The sequence below is a fragment of the Gigantopelta aegis genome, chromosome 7, assembly GCF_016097555.1.
Source record: "Gigantopelta aegis isolate Gae_Host chromosome 7, Gae_host_genome, whole genome shotgun sequence".
Classification (NCBI taxonomy): Eukaryota; Metazoa; Mollusca; class Gastropoda; order Neomphalida; family Peltospiridae; genus Gigantopelta; species Gigantopelta aegis.
In genome coordinates, this window is record NC_054705.1 from 35,120,708 (window position 1) to 35,144,337 (window position 23,630).

A 23,630-nucleotide genomic window follows, 5' to 3' on the forward strand; every position below is an offset into this window, starting at 1 on the left:
GGCAGGTGTATATTTAGACGGTCCCCAGACACTGTGTCTAGACACCCTAAAAAGACGTGCCTCTTTTATTAAGATCACAGGGTATTGTGTGATAACCTCAAATCGTAATGGACATTATCAACCGTCCTGCTTTATTACTGTAAGTAATTCTGTAAAACCCTTAATTAAGTAGACTTTCCCATCTAAAATCACAAAACTGACCAATTACGTAGTCGCAAAGAAAAGAAAATTATCACTTGGGTATCGCGAGTGGTCGTTTTTGCTCGAACGTATCCTACCAATAGGCCTAATAATATGCATTTTTTCTTTGAATTTTTTAAAAGAAAAAAATACTATAACTCCATTTCGTTATATTGATGCAAATTGAAATATATTTAGTTAAATAGTTTATTATACTATCAAGTCATTTATGTTGTTTTACAAGTCAGGTTGATGAAAGCGAAGCGCCTTATCGTAAATGAGAGCGTCTGTTTACACTGTGCATAGAGAAGTTGGACGGAGCTGACCACCGGACGTCACAAAAACGAAACAAAATGGCTGCCCCGAGTTAGCAGGAATAATCATGGGTTTTTTATTAACTCTAAAATCAGAGCGTTTTTCATTTGTTAAAGTGTCAGTATATGTTGGTGGTCAGGGTATATATCTTTCCAACACATACGGCTCTTGTTGGAGTTTAGTCTACCTTTAAGGATAAAAACAGCTCTAACTTCGTCTGAACACTGGTTCCTATAAAATCTGTGACAAATCGAAGATAGCCGCAGAACGATGACAGTGTTTATGGGAACAAAATATCACTTATTTGAGCAACTGATGTCGATCCGAATGTTCAAACGAATACTTCTGTTTGAACCACACACGTACAACAACCACGTTGATTAAAATCAGGATGATCATGGCACCAAACCACTAAAACAGAAAACGAAAAGTTAAAGTTCATATATTTATAAAATAAATAAATAAATTTATGAAGTAGGTAAACGTTTATGTATTTATGTTAGCACTAAACCAAATAACTTCCGGCTGGGTCAAAGTTCGAGGTGCACCGAACATTTGATAGAGAAGTTAACACCACAAGTTCTGTGATTGGTTATAAATGTGAGAGTGTTGACTGTAAAAAAATTGTATGCAATTATATTTCATCTATATAATACCACTGTGTCAAGTACTTGAAAAATTAAAACAATACTCAAATTTTGTGCGAAACTAGGGGTGTTGTAAAAACATCTGGTTATGCGGAAAACGAGCCGTGAAAGGTACCATTTTCTTCAGTTAATACTTTGAGGTAGGGGTTGTAGTACTGATATTTATGGATCATAGTTTGGTTGATATGTTGCATATTAGTGTTTTTAAACACAAACGTTAACATGGTCGCCTATGGGATTTTATTTTGTATAGTCTTACCTTATGAAAAAACTTTTAAGAATAAACCAACAAATGCAATAAATATATAAATATAAATAATATAAATAGATAAATAGATAAATATATAGATATATAGACAGACAGACAAACAGACAGACAGTAATAACGATCGACAGACAGACAGATAGATAGATAACTTAATAAATAACTAAATAACTAAATAAAATAAATAGTAAATACAAATAATAAAAAGTATGGTGTACAAAAATAAAAGATGGAAAAAAATGTATAAATTTATTAATTAACTAATTTGCAACAGTTGATAATTTTACTAAACAATGTTGGCTAAGTCATGAGTAAATAATCTGTAATAACAAAGAAAACAAACAACAAAAACAACAACAACAACCCCCCCCCCCCCCCCCCCCAAAAAAAAACCCAACAAAATTCCAAAAACTTCACACTACCTAATAACTAAGTACATCACGGCCGGTATATCAAAGGCCGTGGCACGTGCTATCCTGTCTGCATATAAAAGATCCCTTGTTACTAATGGAAAAATGTAGCGGGTTTCCTCTCTAAGACCGGCCTCGGTGGCGTCGTGGTTAGGCCATCGGTCTACACGCTGGTAGGTACTGGGTTCGGATCCCAGTCGAGGCATGGGATTTTTAATCCAGATACCGACTCCAAACCCTGAGTGAGTGCTCCGCAAGGCTCAATGGTAAACCACTTGCACCGACCAGTGATCCATAACTGGTTCAACAAAGGCCATGGTTTGTGCTATCCTGCCTGTGGGAAGCGCAAATAAAAGATCCCTTGCTGCTAATCGGAAAGAGTAGCCCATGTAGTGGCGACAGCGGGTTTCTTCTCAAAATCTGTGTGGTCCTTAACCATATGTCTGACGGCATATAACCGTAAATAAAATGTGTTGAGTGCGTCGTTAACTAAAACATTTCTTTCTTTCTTTCCTCTCTAAGACTGTATGTCAAAATTACGATTTTTTTTATATCCAATAGCCGCTGATTAATAACTGAATGTGCTCTAGAGATGTCGTTAAACAAAACAAACTTTAATAACTAGGTAAGCTGCTTCAATAAAGACGTGTTAAGGCTGGGAAGAAAACTAGGAGCTGCGTGATGCAGACTGTAATTCCGAGAAGAAACTCGCCTGTGTTATGGTTATCAAAAATGTTTCCTTCCCGAAATCATACCACATCTCTCCCGTGCTTTTCTCGCTCGAAATGACGTCAATAGCCCACCATACAATCAGAGCTACGGCTTCAATTGGCGCAAGGAATCTATAAAAAAAAAGTACCAGACGATCAGAAATCTATAAAAGAAAGTACCAGACAATCAGAAATCTATAAAAGAAAGTACCAGACGATCAGAAATCTGCAAAAGAAAGTACCAGACAATCAGAAATCTATAACAGAAAGTACCAGACAATCAGAAATCTATAACAGAAAGTATCAGACGATCAGAGATACCGCTTCTAGTGACGCCAGAAATATACAAAAGAAAGTATAGACGATCAGAGATACCGCTTCTAATGGCGCCAGGAATCTATGACAGAAAGTATCAGATGATCAGAGATACCGCTTCTAGTGGCTCCAGAAATCTATAAAAGAAAGTATCAGATGATCAGAAATACCGCTTCTATTGGCTCCAGAAATCTATAAAAGAAAGTATAGACGATCAGAGATACCGCTTCTAGTGGCTCCAGAAATCTATAAAAGAAAGTATAGACGATCAGAGATACCGCTTCTAGTGGCTCCAGAAATCTATAAAAGAAAGTATAGACGATCAGAGATACCGCTTCTAGTGGCTCCAGAAATCTATAAAAGAAAGTATCAGATGATCAGAAATACCGCTTCTAGTGGCTCCAGAAATCTATAAAAGAAAGTATCAGACGATCAGAGATACCGCTTCTAGTGGCTCCAGAAATCTATAAAAGAAAGTATCAGACGATCAGAGATACCGCTTCTAGTGGCTCCAGAAATCTATAAAAGAAAGTATCAGACGATCAGAGATACCGCTTCTAGTGGCTCCAGAAATCTATAAAAGAAAGTATCAGACGATCAGAGATACCGCTTCTATTGGCACCAAGAATCTATAAAAGAAAGTATCAGACGATCAGAGATACCGCTTCTATTGGCACCAAGAATCTATAAAAGAAAGTATCAGACGATCAGAGATACCGCTTCTATTGGCACCAAGAATCTATAAAAGAAAGTATAGACGATCAGAGATACCGCTTCTATTGGCACCAAGAATCTATAAAAGAAAGTATAGACGATCAGAGATACCGCTTCTATTGGCACCAAGAATCTATAAAAGAAAGTATCAGACGATCAGAGATACCGCTTCTAGTGGCTCCAGAAATCTATAAAAGAAAGTATAGACGATCAGAGATACCGCTTCTATTGGCACCAAGAATCTATAAAAGAAAGTATCAGACGATCAGAGATACCGCTTCTAGTGGCTCCAGAAATCTATAAAAGAAAGTATCAGACGATCAGAGATACCGCTTCTAGTGGCTCCAGAAATCTATAAAAGAAAGTATCAGACGATCAGAGATACCGCTTCTAGTGGCTCCAGAAATCTATAAAAGAAAGTATCAGATGATCAGAAATACCGCTTCTATTGGCACCAAGAATCTATAAAAGAAAGTACCAGACGATCAGAGATACCGCTTCTAGTGCGTCAGAAATCTATAAAAGAAAGTATCAGACGATCAGAGATACCGCTTCTATTGGCGCCAGGAATCTATAAAAGAAAGTATCAGATGATCAGAAATACCGCTTCTATTGGCACCAAGAATCTATAAAAGAAAGTATAGACGATCAGAGATACCGCTTCTAGTGGCTCCAGAAATCTATAAAAGAAAGTATCAGACGATCAGAGATACCGCTTCTAGTGGCTCCAGAAATCTATAAAAGAAAGTATCAGACGATCAGAGATACCGCTTCTAGTGGCTCCAGAAATCTATAAAAGAAAGTATCAGATGATCAGAAATACCGCTTCTATTGGCGCCAGGAATCTATAAAAGAAAGTATAGACGATCAGAGATACCGCTTCTATTGGCACCAAGAATCTATAAAAGAAAGTATAGACGATCAGAGATACCGCTTCTAGTGGCTCCAGAAATCTATAAAAGAAAGTATAGACGATCAGAGATACCGCTTCTAGTGGCTCCAGAAATCTATAAAAGAAAGTATCAGACGATCAGAGATACCGCTTCTAGTGGCTCCAGAAATCTATAAAAGAAAGTATCAGATGATCAGAAATACCGCTTCTATTGGCACCAAGAATCTATAAAAGAAAGTACCAGACGATCAGAGATACCGCTTCTAGTGCGTCAGAAATCTATAAAAGAAAGTATCAGACGATCAGAGATACCGCTTCTATTGGCGCCAGGAATCTATAAAAGAAAGTATCAGATGATCAGAAATACCGCTTCTATTGGCACCAAGAATCTATAAAAGAAAGTATAGACGATCAGAGATACCGCTTCTAGTGGCTCCAGAAATCTATAAAAGAAAGTATAGACGATCAGAGATACCGCTTCTATTGGCACCAAGAATCTATAAAAGAAAGTATCAGACGATCAGAGATACCGCTTCTAGTGGCTCCAGAAATCTATAAAAGAAAGTATCAGACGATCAGAGATACCGCTTCTAGTGGCTCCAGAAATCTATAAAAGAAAGTATCAGACGATCAGAGATACCGCTTCTAGTGGCTCCAGAAATCTATAAAAGAAAGTATCAGATGATCAGAAATACCGCTTCTATTGGCACCAAGAATCTATAAAAGAAAGTATAGACGATCAGAGATACCGCTTCTAGTGGCTCCAGAAATCTATAAAAGAAAGTATCAGACGATCAGAGATACCGCTTCTAGTGGCTCCAGAAATCTATAAAAGAAAGTATCAGACGATCAGAGATACCGCTTCTAGTGGCTCCAGAAATCTATAAAAGAAAGTATCAGATGATCAGAAATACCGCTTCTATTGGCACCAAGAATCTATAAAAGAAAGTACCAGACGATCAGAGATACCGCTTCTAGTGCGTCAGAAATCTATAAAAGAAAGTATCAGACGATCAGAGATACCGCTTCTATTGGCGCCAGGAATCTATAAAAGAAAGTACCAGACGATCAGAGATACCGCTTCTAGAGGAGCCAGGAATCTATACAAGAAAGTACCAGACGATCAGAGATGCCGCTTCTAGTGACGCCAGAAATCTAAAACAGAAAGTATCAGACGATCAGAGATACCACTTCTAGTGACGCCAGAAATATACAAAAGAAAGTATAGACGATCAGAGATACCGCTTCTAGTGGCGCCAGAAGTCTATACAAGAAAGTACTAGACGATCAGAGATACCGCTTCTAGTGACGCCAGAAATCTAAAACAGAAAGTATCAGACGATCAGAGATACGGCTTCTAGTGACGTCAGAAATATACAAAAGAAAGTATAGACGATCAGAGATACCGCTTCTAATGGCGCCAGGAATCTATAACAGAAAGTATCAGACGATCAGAGATACCGCTTCTAGTGGCGCCAGAAGTCTATACAACAAAGTACCAGACGATCAAAGATACCGCTTCTAGTGACGCCAGAAATCTAAAACAGAAAGTATCAGACGATCAGAGATACCACTTCTAGTGACGCCAGAAATATACAAAAGAAAGTATAGACGATCAGAGATACCGCTTCTAGTGGCGCCAGAAGTCTATACAAGAAAGTACGAGACAATCAGAGATACCGCTTCTAGTGACGCCAGAAATCTAAAACAGAAAGTATCAGACGATCAGAGATACCGCTTCTAGTGACGCCAGAAATATACAAAAGAAAGTATAGACGATCAGAGATACCGCTTCTAGTGGCGCCAGGAGTCTATACAAGAAAGTACGAGACAATCAGAGATACCGCTTCTAGTGACGCCAGAAATCTAAAACAGAAAGTACCAGACGATCAGAGATACCGCTTCTAGTGACGCCAGAAATCTAAAACAGAAAGTATCAGACGATCAGAGATACCGCTTCTAGTGACGCCAGAAATATACAAAAGAAAGTAAGACGATCAGAGATACCGCTTCTAGTGGCGCCAGAAGTCTATACAAGAAAGTATAGACGATCAGAGATACCGCTTCTAGTGGCGCCAGAAGTCTATACAAGAAAGTACCAGACGATCAGAGATACCGCTTCTAGTGACGCCAGAAATCTAAAACAGAAAGTATTTGACGATCAGAGATACCGCTTCTAGTGACGCCAGAAATATACAAAAGAAAGTATAGACGATCAGAGATACCGCTTCTAATGGCGCCAGAAATATATAAAGAAAGTATCAGTCGATCAGAGATACCGCTTCTAGTGGCGCCAGAAATCTATAAAAGAAAGTATCAGACGATCAAACATTTTGGTGGTTTTCGACATATAATCTTAGAAAGGAAACCCCAGTATATTTTTTCTTTGGTAGCAAGGGATGTTTTATATGAACCATTCCACAGACAGGAGAGCACATATCACGGCTTTTGATATACCAGTCATGGTACACAGGCTGGAACAAGAAATAGCCCTATGTGCCCACTGACAGGGATTGATCCTAGACCGACCGCGTATCAAGCGAGCACTTTACCGCTGGGCTACGTCCCGCCCCTCGACAGTTTTTAGGCACGCCAGAGGGAAAGCGTTCGCGGTCTCTCGCTAGACTGGTTTTAGCTTCTAATGTTAGCGGAACTAATGAAAAGTGAGAAATATTCGCAAGTGTTCGCCATCCAGAACAGATGGATTGAACTAACCGGAACTAACGTATCCCAGTGGTAAAGCGCTCGCCTGGTGCGCGGTCGGTCTGGGATCAGTCCCCGTCGGTGGACACATTGGGCTATTTCTCGTTCCGGTTAGTTCACCACGACTGGTATATAAAAAGGCCGTGGTATGTGATATCATGTCTCTGGGATGGTGCATATAAAAAATCCCTTGATACTAATGGAAAAATATAGCGGGGTTCCTCCTGCCCCGGAATTGGTCACTGGCGAAATCAGAGGCTAAGTCCGGGGTGGGCGTGCCTGAACGTTGATTGGATATAGGCACATAAAAAGAATTTCCCCATCTCCCCCTATAGCGGGGTTTCCTTTCTAAGACTATATGTCGAAAACCACCGAAATATTTGACATCCAATAACCGATGATTAATAAACGTTTAATAAATCAATGTGCTCTAGTGGTGTCGTTAAACTCTTTTTACAATTTTTTTCTGAACTCAAATCTACACTCCACCGCCCCCAGCTAAGTACGCCCCGCTTAATTAGACCCAAACCACGCCGGATCTGGGCCTGGGCCTGGGCCTGGATGTGGGTGTGGTCCTGGGTGTGGTGCTGGGTCTGGGTCTATGTTTGAGTCTGGGATTGGGTCTGGGTCTGGGTCTGGGTCAGCTGACTGTAACATGTTATTAATACAATATTAATGCGTTCATATATTTAGATAAATGTACTTCTTAAACATCAACAATAAGTATGATAAATCCACATAGATTAATATATACCTTTCCTGTTGGTTATTATGAAACACTGAATGAGTAAGGTTCGAACATTGTGCAGCTGCCAGTCTGGCAGTGTTATGTGAAAATATAGCGCATGTTCTATGACGTCTGTTGCCAGATCTGTAGTTGACGTCAGCACAGACGCGGTGTGTTTTGTCACATTATATTCAATGTGTTTCATTTTGGACTGGCACCATACTCGCCAGAACCAGACCCAGACCTAGACTCGGTGTGTTTTTGGCCTTACTTGACAATCCATTTCCAAACAGGAGGGAGCGTCCAATCGTCTACGCTGTAGCTGTTGATGACGTCACGTCGAAATTTCTCTGCGCCGAAGACGATAACCATACACAAAAACATCATGCCATTTATAACGAGGGCGAAACCCCACACGAAATCCTGAAAAACAAATCCAATCTTAAAGAGACATTCCCGAGTTTGCTGCATTGTAAGATGTTTCTCTTAAAGAGACATTCCTGAGTTTGCTGCATTGGAAGATGTTTCTGACGAATAAAATATTTCTACGATTAAACTTACATATTAAATATATTTTCTTGTTTAGAACATCAGTGTCTGTATATTCAATGTGTTTCTGGTCGCCTTTATATTTGTAAGAAGCGCAAACTGGATTTTGTCTTCAAATAATTTCGTACGTACGAAAAAATAATATTTTAGGAAATAAAATGAAATTTAACCTAGTACAAATATTAGAACGATCAGAAACACGTTTAATACACAGCCACTAATATTTTATGCAGAACAAATATATTTGATATGTAATTACAATCGTTGAAAAGTCTCTGTTAGTCGATAACATCTTAAAACTTGCAGCAAACTCTGAATGTCCCTTTAACACTTTTTGGTCTTAACTACGCTCTTATTCCCCAGAACGAAATATCATGTAATTTATGAATGAAGCGAAAGCCCGCACGAATTCTTGAACAAGATCCAATCTTAACACTTCAAAATTGTATCCCTGTACAAGGCAGTCAAAGAGATGTTTCGACAAGGTCTGGACTACTCCCATAATCCCCATCATGTCATTTCGAATGTAGCGAAAACTTACATAAAATATAAAAATACACCAAACTTAACACTTTAAAATCGCATCTCTGCACATGGTAGTGTTAAAAGGATATTTTGACAAAGTAGTGACTATACCCATAATTCAAAAGCGAGACATCATGTCATTTATTAATGGAGCGAATCCCCACATGGACAAGTGCAATAAACCAAACTTAACACTTTAAAATCATATCTCTGTACAAGGCAGAATCAAAAAGATGCCATGTATGCCATGTATGAATGAAAAACATTTTTACAATCGAAATATAATGATATAATCACTTCGTGTTTGCTTTATTCAGAAAACTGAGAAACACTTTGTTATGCCAGTGTTAAAGGGGACGAACGAGAGTGGTCGAGATAACGGTTGTTCGAGATAAACATTGTAGATAGTGACGCCTGGCTGCATATGCCATATTTCCCCATTTCAACGTCACAGACTCTCGCTTGGAACTTGGAACTTGGAAAATTGTTTAACGTGCACATTCAGAGCAAGCTGTTGTAGCGCACGCCTGCCCTGGGCAAACGTACAGGCCTCATCCGGTTCTTCCGTCCAGGACAGGAAAGGATTGGGATGGGTGAAGGAGGGACCGCCTGCATTGGCAGGTGCAAGGGAGCACCAGCAGTCCGACCGTAGCCGGTAACAGGCGGAAGGTGGTATGGTGCTATGTAATTTGGAATGTCCAAATGGATTAAACCAAAGGGAAATGGGTGCGCATTTTGATGAAGGAAGTTTGGCGCAATGTTGATGGTCGTTCTAAAGAATAAAAGGTGGGAAGCTACGTATAGGTTTGGATTTTAGTAGGCCGAGAGTAGCTCGTAAATTAAGACCTGCGGATGACGAAGTGTCTAGACTCTCGTTTCACTGTGTTGTAACTTTATACAGATGTGTTAAGGTTTAGACATTAACCACACATAGTGCCCATTTTCGTGGGTTGAAATAAGGGTGTGCGACCTTTAAATGATCTGTGTATATATAAATAAGTCACCAGTGACGTCTTTAGGTTCTTGAAATTGCACATAAAATAGCAGAGCATAACACAATTTAATATTAACCTCCATAACCATGATGTAACAACTCACCTGATTCGTCAAAATGTCCAGGTTGATAGCAGACATTAAACCAATCAGAAACATCATCAGAACCGTCAAAGGAGTGCTATATTTTCTGGATACTGAAAATTATGAGAAAAAAGGTGTATTTTGTTTTCTTTAACGACACCACAAGACGAATTGATATATTAACCATCAGCTATTAGATATCAAACTTGACTCGTAGTTTTTACAGGACACTCGCTACATGTTTCCATCAGCAGCAAGATTTAAACGTTAAATCTTGTTTTGTTCACCGACACCACTAGACGACATTAATACATTAATCATCGGCTATTAGATGCCAAACATTGGGTAATTTTAACAGACGAGAAAGGAAACCCGCTAAAAAAAATTCCATTAGTAGTAAGGGATATTTTATATGCACGTTCCCGCAGACAGGACAACACATACCACGGAATTTGAATGAAATACCAGTCGTGGAGCACTAGGCGGGACGGGAAAACCACAGTGAGGACATGGATTCGTTCGATTCTGTGAGTAAAGTACCTCTGGCAACTGAGCTAATCCCCCCCCCCCCCCACCCCCCAACCCAGCAAAACGGAAAACAACAAAAACTAGAAGAAAAAACAAACATAGAGAAGAAGTTTGAATAAAAATAAAATGTTAATCCCCTCCCCATGGGAAAAAAGAATCAAAACAAAACAATAAAAAGACCAGATCACCCCCTCCCATGAAAAATAAAAAAAATAAAGAAAAGTAATTTCTTACTCGGCCTACATGTAGTGGTAATACACGTCTATTTGTTTAGCAATATTCTAGTTTTCATTTAAACTGACAGAAAAGAAAAGTTCTATTTATTAACCAAAATCATACATTTGACAATGACTTCGAATGCAAAACTGGAAGGGTCGTAACTAGCTGAAAAGGGGAATCCCCACGAAACAAAAGTACCCCTTTTAACTTTTTGTCTAGCTGGAACCCTCTACCCAGCTCAAAGCAGTTAATATATATGCACACACACACTCACACACGCACACACAGACACACAGACACACACGCATTCACACACGCACACAGACACACACACACAGACAGACAGACACACACATACACACACACACAGAGACACACAGACACACACGCACGCACGCGCGCGCGCGCGCGTACACACACACACGCGTTACATTCGGCTAGGCACGGCCCTAATTGGCAGTTGATACTTACAACCAAAGTCATAAAGTGTATGAGACACGAGTTCCATGTTGGAAATAAGGGAGGTAATCCCAGCCATTGACAGACACAAGAAGAACAGAATGCTCAAAACTCGACCCAATGTTCCAATCGTAGAAAACAGCACAGGAATCCTTTTGCCAAATAAGAATAAAGAATGAAAAAGAGGAAAAACTGCCGCGGTTGGAGGGACAAGGACTAGGATGTGGAGATGGACAGCAAAAGAAGTTGAAAGATGGGGGAGTTGCCAGATCGGGAAGAAATTAGATGGAATTCAAAAGAATGAAAGGAAAGGTGGCAGAGAGATTAATAAAAAAAAAAAGAGAGAAAAAAGATTGGAAAAATTGAAAAAAAAAAAATAATAATAAGAAAGAAAGAAGGGAAACGAAAAGTAAGAGAAAATTAAAGGAAAAAAGAAGGAAAGAGTAACGAAAGAACAGTTATATATACTTGTCACGGAACATGCTCTTAAATTTGTTTCGCCTGTGGCGATTTTAATTGTGTTAGAGGGCCGTGTGCAGTTCCACATGCACTTAGCTAGCTGGGCAACTTGTTACGTAATACTTCGCGCGATCGGGCATTCCAATATGCACTTATTCCAGCTGCGGAGGCCATGTGGCTAGTAGTTACGTAATATCTCCGGTAGTGCTGTTTATGGCCAGGAGATTGCTCGCGGTTGGCGACAGCCAGACTGACGATCAGAGAGAAATATACCGACTCTAGTAGAGGTAGGATATGAGATGATACGCGAGGTACCGCCTTGTACCCCCAGGCGTATTCTGATTTATAATAAATAGCTAGAATTTAGAGATATCTAGGAGAACGAATAGGAAGGCTCCGAGGGAACGTTAGTCCGTTTGGACTTTGGTAAATATATTATTTCTGCTCTGTGTATAACCTTGATGTGATTGATGTGACTTTAAATATTTTGATACTGTATTATACCAATATTCTTTAGACAGTGTCTTCGGTCATCTGACGAAGTAAATCGTAGACTTTTTGTTCTAACATTATATGAGTATTTGGTAATATAAAGCTTAGCCAGTCATCCTAGCGGACCTAGGTACACTGTAGGTTATTGTCTTTATTGTGATAGGTACCAATATTAATTCTGTGTCACAAGGTTACTGAATGAGTAGTTAGGGTTAATTAAAAACTAACCAGTTAGGAATAGAGCTGTAATTCCTTTATTAATTAAGTTCCCCAAGAAGCGTTCCTAAATTATCACACGTGTGGGTGTGGTGTAACGGTGAAGTGATTCGCATATTGTGTAACTAGACACCTAGAGATTAACTAATTAAGTGATCAGTTCTGGGTTGTTATATTGCTGTTATTAATTAACTACTACGGCTGTACATTTGTCAGCGTAGATTAATACAGATTCCAAAGTGTATTGTGTTTTTGTTGTGTTTCTAGAGAACTAACGTGCTATAATAATATATACTTTATATAAGATCGTATCTCTGATCATACCTAGAGACGAGCCATACTAGGGTTTAACAGCCTGTTACAGAGAGATCTAATAGATATACAGTTAGGAGAGATATTTTTATAATCGTGTTTTATTCAGTTACGGGTATTATAGAATCCCCGTGACAATACTTAGCCAAAAAAGTTGAGAAACTTAGTAAATGTGTTTAAGTAAAAGAAAACTTATGAAATCTAACACTGGATTTAATTTAGGCATCATTTTTTAGTATAAGTAACAGAAGATTTTCAATAGAAAATGAAATGTGTGACTGTCACTCCCCCTCCCCACCAACTATTTACTAAAAAGAGTACAAAAAAGAAAATCAACAACAACAACATAACCCAAAACACTGAATCCGCCACTCACCAAATTCCGTAAAAGAAGGACGGATGTTTTATTATAATTTTTATTATCTGTATTACCAGTTTCATTATTAAAGTGGACAGAATTATTATAATTATTTTTATTACCAATTTTATTATTAAAGCGAATGAAAGTTTTATTATCAGTTTTATTATTTTTATTACCAGTTTTATTATTAAAGCTGACAGAAGTTTGATTATTTTTATAACCAGTTTTATTATTAAAGCGGACAAAAGTTTGATTATTTTTATAACCAGTTTTATCATTAAAGCGGACAGAAGATTGATTATGTTTATTACCAGTTTTATTATTAAAGCGGACAAAAGTTGTATTATTTTTATTACCAGTTTTATTATTAAAGCGGACAGAATTTTTATTATATTTATCACCAGTTTTATCATTAAAGTAGATGGAAGTTTTATTATTTTTATTACATTTTATCACTAAATCGGATATAAGTTTTTTATTTTTATTACCAGTTTTATCATTAAAGCGGAAAAAAAAGTTTCATTATTTTTATTACCAGTTTTATTATTAAAGTGGATATAAGTTTTATTATTTTTATTACCAGTTTTATTATTAAAGCTGGGGAAAGTTTTATTATTTTTATTATTTTATCACCAATTTTATCATTAATGCGGACAGAAGTTTTATTATTTTTATTACCAGTTTTATCATTAAAGTGGATATAAGTTTTATTATTTTTATTACCAGTTTTATCATTAAAGTGGATATAAGTTTTATTATTTTTATTACCAGTTTTATCACTAAAGAGGATAGAAGTTTTATTATTTTTATTATGAGTTTTATTATTAAAGCTGACAGAAGTTTTTTAGTTTTATTACCAGTTTTATCATTAAAGCGGAAAAAAAAAGTTTTATTATTTTTATTACCAGTTTTATTATTAAAGTGGATGTAAGTTTTATTATTTCTATTACCAGTTTTATTATTAAAGCTGGGGGAAGTTTTATTATTTTTATTATATTTATTACCAGTTTTATTATTAAAACGAATAGAAGTTTTATTAATTTTATTACCAGTTTTATTATTAATGCTGGGGAGATTTTTTTTTTTTTTTTTACCTGTTTTATCATTAAAGCTGGGGGAAGTTTTATTATTTTTATCACCAGTTTTATTATTAAAACGGACGGAAGTTTGGTTATCAGTTTTATATTGAAAGTGGACAGAATTTTTATTATTTTTATTACCTTTTTTATTATTAAAGACAAGACAATCATTTATTTACACGCGGGCCATTGCACAACGGCATGGGGGAATATATACATATACGAATTATACTATTATGAAAGCTAACGAAACTTTTATTATTTTTATTACCAGTTTTATTATTAAAGTGAATACAAGTTTTATTATTAAAATGGATAAAAATTTGATTATTTTTATTACCAGTTTTATCATTAAAGCAGACAGAAGTTTGATCATTTTTATCACTAGTTTTATTATTAAAGTGGACAGAAGTTTTATTATTTTTATTGCCAATTTTATCATTAAAGCGGACAGAAGTTTGATTATTTTTATCACTAGTTTTATTATTAAAGTGCACAGAAGTTTTATTATTTTTATTGCCAATTTTATCATTAAAGCGGACAGAAGTTTGATTATTTTTATTACCAGTTTTATCATTAAAGCGGACAGAAGTTTGATTATTTTATTACCAGTTTCATTATTAAAGCGGACGGAAGTTTGATTATTAGTCTTATTATTAACGGTCAACATTTATCAAAAGCGTAATTCACTTTGGTTTGGTTTCTACGTATACCTTTTACAATATATATGAAGTATCAATAAAGTAAACTTTTGTTAAAGAACTTGTCTGATGGAAGTCTTCTCACCAGATGAAGGTGAGGCCCGTACTGCCTGGACCGCTGTCCTTGAGAGTGGCGACGATTTGGGCGCGGCTTGTGGGCTTGTCTGACGTAATCAGAGTTGAAAAGACGGTCGAAAATATCATGATTCCTGATATTAAACTGAAAATACACGAATAGGTGATGGAAATAATGAATGAAAGAACAAACGACTAAATGAAGTGACTAACTGACTGAAAGGATGAATGAATGGATGAATAATAACTTTAAATGTATTTCAAAGTTGGTTTTTGAGTATATACCACGTTCATGTCCGTTAGATACCATTTATCTTACAACTGGTAGTTTAAAAATATATCCAAATGCTTTTCACCTTTAGATACTCTTCTTAAACAATTCATTGTAAAATAAATGGTATCCAACGGTCATGTAGTATTCACCATATAAACAAACATACACATAAACAATATAAAATCCCTCAAAACAAACAAATTAATAATTAAAGGTCGTACATAAGTATAAAATTTTATTACCCATATGGTCTACAATAAAAGGTTACATAAATATCGTATTTTCCCTCGCTATATATATGATATGGTAATGTTGTTGTTTTTTTGTTTATGGTATGGTATGGTATGATATGGTAATGTTGACATATAGTCTTCGAGAGGAAACCTTCATTTTTCCAAGGGATCTTTTATATGCACCATCCCACAGACATGATATGATATACCACGGCTTTTGATACACCAGTCATGGTGCACTGGCTGGAACAAGAAACAACCCAATGCGCCCATCGACGGGAATCGATCCTAAATCGATCACGCATCAAACGAGCGCTTTACCACTGGTTGATTTGGACGAATAAAAAAATGTAGCCTCTTACGGCTTAACAAATGGTTACTTAATACAGGTGGCCGCTGCAGCAAGGTTCACTGTATATTATCACCACAGGTTTGACCAGTGCCTTTTATGAAATCCATTTAGCTAAATAATGGAAGATATGGTATCCGTAAAACAGTCTGAAATAAGGGTCCGGGAGAGGGGACTACTGGGGAACTGTTGTCGTCGTCCTATATCCCAGAAGCGCTCCTATGATTCCTGGTCCGTCTGGGATCGATCCCCATCGATGGACCCATTGGGCTATTTCTCGTTCAAGCCAGTGCATCTTTACTGGTATACCAAGTCCCGTGATATGTACTATCCTGTCTGTTGGGTGGTGCATATAAATGACCCCTTGCTACTAATAGAAAAATTTAGCGGGTTTCCTCTCTGAAACAATATTATCTATTTATGAGACACACAGGCATATCGTTAGCACATCAAAAGTGGTATCTCTATATAACAGAGTCAACACGCTATTTATAATATAGGAGCCACACAAAAATATTATCACATCAAAAGTGGTATCTCTGTATAACAGAGTCAAAGCTATTTATGATATATGAGACACGAAAATATTAGCACATCAAAAGTCGTATCTCTGTATAACACACTCCATAAGTTATTTATAATATAGGAGACACACAAACATATTATCACATCAAAAGTAGTATATCTGTGTAACATATAGTCCATACATTGTTTATAATATATAGGAAAGAAAGAAATGTTTTATTTAACGACGCACTCAACACATTGTATTTACGGTTATGTGACGTCAGACATATGGTTAAGGACCACACAGATATAGAGAGGAAACCCGTTGTCGCCACTTCATGGGCTACTCTTTTCGATTAGCAGCAAGGGTTCTTTTATATGCACCATCCCACAGACAGGGTAGTACATACCACGGCTTTTGATATATAATATATAGGAGACGCACAAACATATTATCACATCAAAAGTCGTATTTCTGCATAACACAGAGTCCATAAGCTATTTATACCTGATCAGGTTGTTAGTGGCAGGAATCATGGTGGCGTAGCGCACGATGCCGTTGTCCCGAGTCATGAAAGAGGAATATGGGACCATGAGGCCGGCCCCGGCCCCCGTGTCGAACGCGTTCTGACTTAGGGCATCCACCCACACTCGCGGGTCACCGAATGACGCTGGACAAATAGAAGAAAGGAATGTTATAAGTTTAACGACACCGCTAGAGCACACGGATAAATTAATCATCAAACATTTGATAATTCTGAAACAGCTTTTAGAAAAAAACCTGCTACTGTTTTACCATTAGGTCAGGTCAGGTCAGGTCATAGGGTTTAACGTGCACATTCAGAACAAGCCTGTCATTAGAAGCTAGGGATCTTTTATATATGCTCTTTTTCCACAGGCAGGACAGCACATACCACAGCCTTTGATATTTACAGTCGTGGGGCACAGGTTGGGACTGGAGAAACCCACTCAGATCATGAGTCCACTGAAGGGGTTCGATCCTACGGCATAGTGCGTATGTTTGTTTAAACAAAATTCCTTGGAGAAAGAACTGGTTGTCCATTTCAGGTATGTTGCTTCCAGGCAGCCAAAGTTGCACAAACGAAGTTCAAGTCCAAGTCCACAGTGTTTAAAGTGCACATTCAGAGCAAGCTGTTGTAGCGCACGACTGCCCTGGGCACAGGTGCCGGCCTCGACCGGCTCCTGTGCCCAGGACAGGAAAGGTGGGGTGGGTTGGAGAGGGATACCGCCTGTACTGGCAGGTGCAAGGGATCACCAGCAGTCAGACCGTAGCCGGTAACCGGCGGAGGGTGGTATAGTGGTATGAAATTTGGAATGTCCCGTAGGATTAAGCCAAAGAGAATGGGTGCGCATTTTTGATGAAGGAATTTAGGGGCAATTGTGAACGGTCGATCTGAATGGAAAGGTAGGGAGCTGCATATAGGTTTGGAAGTTAGTAGGCCGAGAGTAGCTCGTTAATTGGACCTATGTGGTGCTGATGTGTCTCCCTAGGTTGCCCATAGGTTCAGCTCCAACTGTTCAGCTCCACAAACAATTCCAATGGACTACTGATATAGCCACTAACGTTTCATAGAAACGTATCAGGCGCGTGTACAGAGATTTTAGCAGGGGAAGATCTAAACAGTGGCGAGCGATGTTTATAGGGAGCGGAGATGGGGTCGAGTCATGTTCCCCGGGAATATATATTAGAAAAAAAAGGGAAGAAAATCTGCTTGAGCAGAGAGGTGTTTTGATCCCCTGCACACGCGCCTGTAGCATATAGCGTAAAAAAAAGTGTGGTCTGTGACCACAAGCTTTACTCTAGCCCTAGTAATCTGTAGTTCGAGAGCTAGCCGGACATTTGGACAGTTATCATCGCTCTCTCAGTCAGAGGTTACTCTATAGGGAAAACACGGAATGTCTGCCTACCACCGGGTAGCAAAAGATTCTGCACTAATACAACAATAACCCTATTTTTCAACGCTAAATACCATTACAACGATCATTTTCAAGTTCGCTGATAACAAATATTTGACATATTAATCACTAATACACACACTACAGGAAGAAACCCGTCAGCGCCTACGTATTTAACCGGAACATTATTGAAAGTGGGTGCTGTCGCCCTGTCGGGTTTCTTCATGTAATGTGTGTATTAGTGGTTAATATATGAAATATTTGTTATCGGTGACCTCGAAAATTATCAATGTAATGTTATTTAACGTCAAACATAGGGGTTTCGTTGTATTAAAGTGGGAATCTTTACCTACCCTGTTGTAGGCAACCATTTCGTGTTTTCGCTATATATGTACATGTAATTGTCTCTGAGCGAGTTCTTAAGGGCTCAATTGGTAGTTGTAAGACCACTATACCCTCTTCTCTCTCACTAACCACTAACCACTAACTCACTGTCCTGGACAGACAGCCCAGATAGCTGAGGTGTGTGCCCAGGACAGCGTGTTTGAACCTTAATTGGATATAAGCACGAACATAAGCTGAAAAGTTTGTTTTCTTTAACGACACAACTAGAGCACATTGATTTATTAATCATCGGCTATTGGATGTCAAACATTTGGTAATTTTGACATATAGTCTAAGAGAGGAAACCCGCTACATTTTTCTATTAGTAGCAAGGGATCTTTTATATGCACCATCCCACAGACAGGGTAGCATATACCACGGCCTTTGATATACCAGTCGTAGTACAATGGGCCCACCAAAGGGGATCGATCCCAAATCGACCGACCGCCCCGAAAATAAGTTGAAATAATAAAAAAAATCGTGATCTATCGCCACAAGCCTTACTCCAGTTGGGCGTGAAAAGGTACTTGATTCCGTAGTCTGCGTAAGATCTCGTGAGAGACCACGAGAACGTGAAGAGGATAATGAGCAGAAGTAGCGGCACGAGGAACAGGTTGACCTTCTCGATCGTCTTCACGCCCTTGAAGACCGACAGACCAGCGACAGCAACGGCGATGAAGTGTGTTAGTATGGGCCACCAACTGTCCTGTAAAAAAAGTTAATGTTGGTTTTGTTTAACGACACCACTAGAACACATTGATTAATTAATTATCGGCTATTGAATGTCAAACATTTGGTCATTTTTACTTATAGTTTTAAAGAGGAAATTCGCTATGTTTTTCCATTCGTAACAAGAGATCTACAGACAGGATAACACATACCACGGCCTTTGATATACCAGTCGTGGTTCACTGGTCGGCACGAGAAATACAAAATTGAACAAATGACTTGGGACGTAGCTCGAGGGCTAGAGGTCACTCGAACTAGTTAAAGGGACATTCCTGACTTTGTTGCAATTTTTAAGACGTTATCGACTAACAGACACTATTTAACGATTGTAATTACATATCAAATGTATATTTATGCATAAAATATTAGTGGCTGTATATTAAACGTGTTTCTAATCGTTCTAATGTTTGTACTAGGTTAAATTTCATTTTATTTCCTAAAATATAGTTTTTTTCGTACGTATGAAATTATTTGATGATACAATCCAGTTTGGGCTTCTTAGGAATATTAAGACGACCAGAAACACATTGAATATACAGACACTGATATTCTAAACAAGAAAATATATTTAATATGTAAGTTTAATCGTAGAAATATTTTATTAGTCGGAAACGTCTTATAATGGAGCAAACTCAGGAATGTCCCTTTAATTTAAAATATTTGACAGTACGAAATTATTTGAAGACAAAATGCATTTTGGGCTTCTTACAAATATTAAGACGACCAGAAACACATTGAATATACAGACATTGATATTCTAAACAAGAACATATATTTAATATGTAAGTTTAATCGTAGAAATATTTTATTAGTCGGAAAACATCTTACAATGCAGCAAACTCAGGAATGTGCCTTTAATCTTGGTTTATAACTTAAAGTGACAGACTTGGTTTTTTAACTCTCCGGCATATGTTTAACTATTAAAGGGACATTCCTGAGTTTGCTGCATTGTAAGATGTTTCCGACTAATAAAATATTTCTACGATTAAACTTACATATTAAATATATTTTCTGGTTTAGAATATCATTGTCTGTATATTCAATGTGTTTCTGGTCGTGTTAATATTTGTAAGAATCCCAAACTGGATTTTGTCTTCAAATAATGTTGTACGTACGAAAAATGATATTTTTTTTAATAAAATGAAATTTAACCTAGTACAAATATTAGAACGATCAGAAACACGTTTAATATACAGCCACTAATACTTTATTTAGCAAAATATATTTGATATATAATTACAATCGTTAAAAGTTTTTGCTAGTCGATAACATCTTAAAAAGTGCAGCAAACTCAGGAATGTCTCTTTAAAGGATTCTAGCTGGATTGCATTGCGTTTTTGTTTTTGCGATTTGTTCCATGTTTGCAAATCGCAAAAATGTTTTTGCTGCGTTAGGCTCTTTTTGCTTAAGTTCTTAGAGAATATGACATAAAATAGAATTAAAAGAAAATAATATTTTATATATAACCAGGCATTTGAAGCATTCATTAATATTAATTATTTTTGTGGGGAATATAATTTCATCTTTACCTTCGCGAAGTCGTTGAATATTTTCGAACTCTCGTCTTTGTCTGCGGGCAGATCGTAGACACTGCAGTGTACGACGTAGTAAAAACACCAGCCGAGGACAACGGAATAGTAAGACCTGAAAATAACTCAAATAACACAACACAGCATACGGCCTGGCATGACATGACATAAAATAACACCGCATAGGGCCTGGCATGACACGACATAAAATAACACAGCATACGGCCTGGCATGACACGACATAAAATAACACAGCATAGGGCCTGGCATGACATGACATAATATAACACAGCATAGGGTTTGGCATGACATGGCATAATATAACACAGTATAGGGCCTGCCATGACATGGCATAAAATAACACAGCATAGGGCCTGGCATGACATGGCATAATATAACACAGTATAGGGCCTGGCTGACATGGCATAATATAACACAGTATAGGGCCTGGCATGACATAAATAAAATAAATAAATATAAAAATAAAAATGACATAACACGACATAACATGGCATAAAATAAATAATTATAATTATAATTATGATTATAAAATAACAAAATAATTATAATTATAATAAATAAAATAAAACAAAATGAATAATTATAATTATAAATAAAATAAAATGAAATGACATAAAATTACATAAAATAAAATAAAATAAAATGACATAAAATAAAATAAAATGACATAAAATAAAATAAATTTAAATATTAAAACAACAACAACAGCAACTACTACTACTACTACTACCACTACTGCTACTACTACTACTAACTACTAACTACTACTGCTAACTACTACTACTACTACTACTACTACTAACTACTACTACTAACTACTAACTACTACTGCTAACTACTACTAACTACTACTATTACTACCACCTACTAATATAATGCACAACATAAAAACAAAAATCAATGACATAACTATTTTTAATTCTGATGCATGGAAATTCTAGACTCAGAGCTTTTAAAACACCGCGCCACTGTCCTGAATAGTCAGTCCAGATAGCTGAGGTGTGTGCCCAGGACAGCGTGCTTGAACCGTAATTGGATATAAGCACGACAATAGCTACAAGAAAAAAAAAGAGGAAAACAACCGCGCCACCTATTAAAGGGAGAATAACTACAAAGGAAGGAAGGGAATGGTTTATTTAACGACGCACTCAACACATTTTGTTTACGGTTATATGACGTCGGACATATGGTTAAGGACCACACAGATATTGTGGGAGGAAACCCGCTGTCGCCAGAATACTCACGAAATCATGAAGGTGACAAATGTGACCCAAGCGCCACACCACGCAAACTTGTTGCCTAGAAACCAGCGGAAAGAACCGACAACGGCTTTCTGTGTGAATCGTCCGGTTCCGTATTCGATCAGTAGCAGTGGCATGGACCACAACAGGAGGAATAAGAACCAAACTATCAGGAAGACCAGACCACCTGTCAATCAAATTCAATTATTAAATCTCTATAGGTAGCAATAAACCAGGTGCATTCCTGTGATTGGTTATAAATGCGAGTGTGTTGGTTGTAAAAAAACATTAGAGTTTCATCTGGGTTAAAGGTGTATGCAGTTTTATTTCATCTAGTGCCACTGTGTCAAGTAGCCTTGCGCTTGAAATATGTATGAGGTACATGTAAAAAAAAGTATTAAAATTTTGTGCGAAACTAGGGGTGTTGTAAAAACATCTAGTTATACCTAAAATGAGTCAGTTAATACTTTGAGGTATGGGTTGTAGTACTGATATTTATGGGTCATTGTTTGGTTGATATATTGCATGTAGTATTTTTAAGCACAAACGTTAACATGGTCGCCTATGGGATTTTATTTGGTATAGTACAACCTATATGTCACTTGGGGGCGGAGCATAGCCCAGTGGTAAAGCGGTTGGTCATGTGTGCTCCTTTGATTGTTTTTGAATAGTATATAATCCCATCTTTTAAAGGGACAGACCCTAGTTTTTAAACACTGCAGCATATGTATCACTATTAGAGCCGTTTATGATCACTGAAATCAAACATTACTTGTATTTTATTGTTTAGATTATGCATTTCCGTAGAACCGAAGTGTTTCTGTCATCCTGGTGTTTGTAACACCAAAAAATGCATTTTTCATAGTTTTAAAAACGCACGTGCGTCTGAGAAGTAACGGTTATATAGTCACCTTTTAGTCTATTTTTAAGGGTATTTCAACGTCACAGACTCTTGTTTCACTCTGTTGTATCTAAATTTGTTACATGTTTGTAAATTAACCAAACTTAGTGTCAACGTTTACGGGTTGAAACTAGGGTCTAGGTGAAAAATATACCTTAGTGTTTAAAAACTAGGGTCTGTCCCTTAACAAACGTTTTTATTGTCATATTATTTTGTTTGTTCATGTATTAATAGACCACAATACGTGACACATCTCATTTATACTGTTCATGTATTAATAGACCACAATGCATGACACATCTCATTTGTACTGTTCATGTATTGATAGACCACAATACGTGACACATCTCATTTGTACTGTTCATGTATTGATAGACCACACTACGTGACACATCTCATTTATACTGTTCATGTATTGATAGACCACACTACGTAACACATCTCATTTATACTGTTCATGTATTGATAGACCACACTACGTGACACTTCTCATTTATACTGTTCATGTATTGATAGACCACACTACGTGACACATCTCATTTATACTGTTCATGTATTGATAGACCACACTACGTGACACATCTCATTTACACTGTTCATGTATTGATAGACCAC

General features: G+C 37.3%; 1 protein-coding gene across 1 annotated transcript; it reads right to left on the minus strand.

Annotated features, from left to right (window-relative positions):
- Window positions 1-505: 505 nt before the first annotated feature.
- Window positions 506-22,292, minus strand: LOC121377769 (uncharacterized sodium-dependent transporter YocR-like). Its single transcript, XM_041505861.1, has 10 exons — window positions 22,118-22,292; window positions 20,853-20,967; window positions 19,099-19,300; window positions 16,802-16,964; window positions 14,941-15,075; window positions 11,248-11,387; window positions 10,051-10,142; window positions 8,150-8,301; window positions 2,530-2,659; window positions 506-906 (listed from the first exon to the last, which is right to left on the minus strand). Exons 1-10 carry the CDS (start codon window positions 22,249-22,251, stop codon window positions 796-798), a joined length of 1,374 nt encoding a protein of 457 aa, XP_041361795.1. The 5' UTR covers window positions 22,252-22,292; the 3' UTR covers window positions 506-795.
- Window positions 22,293-23,630: the final 1,338 nt, after the last annotated feature.

Excerpts from the sequence above, each read along its gene's own strand:
- LOC121377769 (XM_041505861.1), bottom strand. The coding sequence starts at position 22,251 with ATGCCACTGCTACTGATCGAATACGGAACCGGACGATTCACACAGAAA. Across the intron at positions 20,968-22,117 it reads TTTGTCACCTTCATGATTTC|GTCTTACTATTCCGTTGTCC; the intron begins GTGAGTATTCTG and ends AGTTATTTTCAG. Across the intron at positions 907-2,529 it reads TTTTGATAACCATAACACAG|TGGTTTGGTGCCATGATCAT; the intron begins GCGAGTTTCTTC and ends TTTCTGTTTTAG.